Genomic DNA, 4,356 nt, shown 5'->3' with positions numbered 1-4,356 from the left:
CAAAGGTTCTGGGCCAAGGGATGGCAAGATGTGTGTTTCAAGTACGGTCAGGAGGGCCATAAGAAGAATCATTGCACCATCATAGGAGTCAAGTGTTATGGGTGTGGTATGAGCAGTTATAGGAAGCATGAATGTCCACAGAGTGGCAGAGCTTCAGAGCAGTCACAGGCACCGGGTTTACCACCACCAGCTCTTACTCCAGCTCTTCCTTCTACTGTTCCATCAAGAGGGAGGGGGGAGATAGGGCTAAGCAGCAGACAACATTGACTCATGGGAGAGCATTTGCTTTAGGACACCAGGAGGCACCTGAGCATCCTAACTTCATTGGAGGTACCTTTCTTATTTCAAATTGTTGGGCAAAGGTGTTATTTGATTGAGGAGCCACGACATCATTCATTTCTGCGTCTCTTGCATATGCATTGAGTTTGAAAATCTCTCCAATGAGGCGAATGTTTACGGTAGACACCCCTTTTGGGCATTTCACCTCATTGGAGGGTATAGTTCTTGATTGTGTGTGTCGATTTGGTAGTATAGCCCTAAAGGCTTATTTGTATATCTTAGACTTCAAGGATCTTGATGTAATCCTTGGAGTGGATTGGTTAACAAAGCATCATGCGTTGATAGACTTTTGGGAGAGAAAGGTCACTCTTAATGTACCGGAAGAAGGGGAGATATAGTTCCACGGATCAAAGGGGGTCCCATGTCATTACTTCATGGACAACCCTTCATATCAAAATTGTAGGATCATGAGTTTGATTACATCGACATCTAGGGGTGATGTAACTACTCCGACACATGTGGCAGAAGAGTACATGGATGTATTTCTGGATGAGTTACCTAGATTACCGCCAAAGAGGGAGATTGACTTTACCATTGAGTTGCATCCGAATGTTAAGCCAATTTTGATTCCATCATATCGGATAGCTCCGGCAGAATTAAAGGAGTTGATGACTCAATTGGAAGAGTTGCAAGAATTGGGGTTTATTAGATCAAGTGTGTCCCTGTGGGGAGCACCAGTATTGTTTGTAAAGAAGAAAGATGGCTCATTGAGGATGTGTATAGACTATTGACAATTAAACAAGGTTACGGTAAAAAACAAGTATCTGTTGCCACGAATAAATGATTTGTTTGATCCGTTGAGAGGTGCTAGGCCTTTATGTAAGATTGACTTACGTTCGGGGTACCATCAATTGAGGATTAGAAATGAGAATATTTCAAAGAGGACATTTAGGACATAATATGGGCAGTATGAGTTTCTAGTGATGCCATTTCGGTTGAACAAATGCTCCGACGGTGTTTATGGATTTGATGCAAAGGGTCCTTCGCCCATTTTTGGATAGATTTGTGGTTGTGTTCACTGATGATATTTTGATTTATTCTCCGACAGTAGAGGAGCATGAGGAACACTTGAGGTTAGTGTTGTAAACGTTGAGGGAGAATCAATTATATGCTAAGTTGAGCAAATGTGAGTTTTGGGCTACGAAGGTGAAATTCCTAGGTCATGTGATTAAGCAAGAGGGCATTACGGTAGATAACTCTAAGGTTGAATCCGTGTTGAATTGGGAGAGACCTAAGAATGTTTCGGAGATTAGGAGTTTCTTGAGATTAGTGGGTATCATAGGAGGTTTATCCAAGACTTTTCGTGTGTTGCCACACCTATGATGCAACTCACTCGGAAAGGTACATCATTTGTGTGGTCGGATGAGTGTGAGAAAGCTTTTAAGGATTTGAAGGGTAGGTTGATATCTCCACCGATATTAGTGGTTCCAGAGAGGAGTGTAGGATACTAAGTGTATTGTGATGCTTCCAGAGTGGGGTTTGGTTGTGTGTTGATGCAAAGAGATAGGGTAGTGGAGTATGGTTCTAGATTATTGAAAATACGTGAGTAAAACTATCCGGTTCATGATTTGGAGTTAGCGCCAATTGTATTTGCCTTGAAGCAATGGAGGTATTATCTTTATGGAGAGAAATTTGAGGTCTTTTTGGATCACAAAAGTCTTAAGTATTTATTCACCCAAAGAGAGTTGAATTTGCGACAAAGGAGATGGATGGAGTATTTAGAGAACTATGACTTTAGTTTACAATACCACTTGGGTAAGGCAAATGTGGTTGCGGATGCATTGAGTAGAAAACATAGAGTTGCTAGTTTGTTTATACATGAGCGAGAATGGTAGAGACAATAAGTCAATTTGGTTTGGGGTTGCAAAGTGTAGAGGAAAAGGTGTATTTGGGTAGTATGACTTCTAGATCGATGTTGATTCAAAAGGTGATGGATGCACAAAATGGGGACCCGATTTTTGATACATTTGAGGAGGACTCCAGATGGGTTCGGGGTGATGTTGGAGGTGTGAGGTTTGCGGGAAGATTGAAAGTACCCGATGACAAGGAACTACAGGAGAAGATCTTGAAAGAAGCACACCATTCCCGATTTGCTATGCATTTGGGAGGCATGAAAATGTACCAAGACTTGAGAAGAAACGTTTGGTGGAGAGGCATGAAGGCCTATGTAGCTAGATTTGTGGCAAGATGCTTGACATGTCAACAAGTGAAGGCGGAACACCAAAGGACGGGGAGTTTGCTACAACCCCTGCCGGTGGCACAATGGAAATGGGAGATGATTGCTATGGTTTTTGTGACAGCGTTGCCGAGACACCTAAGCAAAATGATACTGTTTGGGTGATAGTCGATAGATTGAGCAAATCAGCTCACTTCCGTTATGGAGCACATTGTACGTGCAGGAGATAGTGCGACTCCATAGAGTGCCACTATCCATTGTGTCGGATCGAGACCCGTGATTCATGGGTAGATTTTGGGGCAGTTTGCAGGACGCTTTAGGGACACAACTAGATTTCACTACGCCGTATCACCCATAGAGTGATGGGTAGAGTGAGAGGACTATCCATATTTTAGACGATATGTTACGTGCTTGTGTGGTAGATTTTGGTGGTAATTGGGAGAAATACCTACTTTTGGCAGAGTTTATGTACAACAACTCATACCAGAGTAGTATTGGGATGGTACCATTTGAAGCACTTTATGGGAGGCCTTGTAGGTCACCGTTGTGTTGGGCGGAGATTGGAGAGAAAGCGGTATCGGGACCCGAAATGGTGAAGGAGGCGAGAGACGGAATTGAGAAAATTAGAAAAAGATTGATCACGGCTCAAAGTTGGCAAAAGTCCTATGCGGATAAGAGGAGGAGGCCATTGGAATTTTTCAGTTAGTGACAAGGTATTTTTGAAGGTTAGTATATGATGGGAAATTCAAAGGTATAGCAAGCAAGGGAAGTTCGCTCCACGGTTTGTGGGTCCTTTTGAAATCCTTGAGCTAGTTGGACTAGTAGCCTACCATTTGGCGCTTCCACCAAAATTTGCTAAGGTTCGTAATGTGTTCCATGTTTCTATACTACGAAAATATGAGTCGGATCCATCACATGTTTTAGATTGGACTAGATTGAAAGTGGAGGAAAATGGAACCTACACTCTTCAACCGATGACGATTTTGGATCGAAAGGACAACGTCACACGATCAAGTGGCATACCATTGGTAAAAGTCTTGTGGATGCATCATGACACAACAGAGGTGACTTGGGAGCTTGAGTCGAAGATGAAGGAGAAATATCCGCATTTATTCGAAAGTCTAGGTACTTTTTTTTTAAATTTCGAGGATGAAATTTCTTTAAGGAGGAAAGGATGTATACCCCAAACTTTCTTTTCTTTTAGAAACTAGGTAGGACCAATGTGTGTTGAGTATATATATAAAACCATTAGAAATAAATACCGAGTGAGTTGGGAGTATACAAGTGGTATAAAAACTGAAAAATTGGGTTACAGGTGTGACTGTCCGAATAGCTTTTTAAATCTGTCCGGATAGCCAAAGTAAAATGGTGTAGACCTGCCAAATAGGCAGAGGTGTCTGGACAGCCCTCCAAGGTGTTCGGACACCTCCTTAAAAGAACAACTGAGGATGGTTTTAAAAACACTTATTCCGCGATTTCTCCTAAAATACCAGACTAAACAAACCCTAAACCCCATTTTCTCTCAAATTTCCTCCCTCCCATCAATCTAAGATCATCAACCAAGGTAAGATTGTCCTCTTTCAAGTTGTTTCAAGTTGGATTCATGACTTTTCTCTTTAGCTTAAACATTCTTAAATTCATCTCTTAGTTCTAATCTTTCAAGGTTTGAACCCAAACTCAAATCCATGAGTTCCTACATCATTTGAGGCCTAAAAGAAGCTTGAATCCCTTCCTTTTACTTGTCTCTACAACCTTGATAAGTTTTTCTTAAACCTAAAAGCTCATATCTAGAGATTGGGTGATTTGGGATTCTAGGGTTTTATGGGTTTTGTAGATTTGGG

The 4,356-nt window shown here is 41.7% G+C and overlaps 1 protein-coding gene across 1 annotated transcript; it reads left to right on the top strand.

Annotated features, from left to right (window-relative positions):
• Positions 1-131: 131 nt before the first annotated feature.
• On the top strand, positions 132-3,856 carry LOC119985529. The gene is made up of 8 exons (XM_038829818.1): positions 132-330; positions 805-1,016; positions 1,593-1,778; positions 2,315-2,447; positions 2,552-2,728; positions 2,938-3,169; positions 3,267-3,640; positions 3,831-3,856. The coding sequence occupies exons 1-8, from the start codon at positions 132-134 to the stop codon at positions 3,854-3,856; spliced, it is 1,539 nt and encodes a 512-aa protein (XP_038685746.1).
• The last annotated feature ends 500 nt before the right edge of the window (positions 3,857-4,356 follow it).

Source organism: Tripterygium wilfordii, chromosome 19 (genome assembly GCF_013401445.1).
Source record: "Tripterygium wilfordii isolate XIE 37 chromosome 19, ASM1340144v1, whole genome shotgun sequence".
Classification (NCBI taxonomy): domain Eukaryota; kingdom Viridiplantae; phylum Streptophyta; class Magnoliopsida; order Celastrales; family Celastraceae; genus Tripterygium; species Tripterygium wilfordii.
The sequence above is the reverse complement of the archived record's forward strand: the minus strand, read 5'-3'. Positions and strand labels throughout refer to the sequence as shown.

Coding starts and splice junctions, on each gene's coding strand:
- LOC119985529 (XM_038829818.1), top strand. CDS start 132: ATGTCCACAGAGTGGCAGAGCTTCAGAGCAGTCACAGGCACCGGGTTT. Junction 331..804: donor GCATCCTAACTTCATTGGAG/GTACCTTTCTTA, acceptor CACATGTGGCAG/AAGAGTACATGGATGTATTT. Junction 3,641..3,830: donor GCATTTATTCGAAAGTCTAG/GTACTTTTTTTT, acceptor ATTGGGTTACAG/GTGTGACTGTCCGAATAGCT.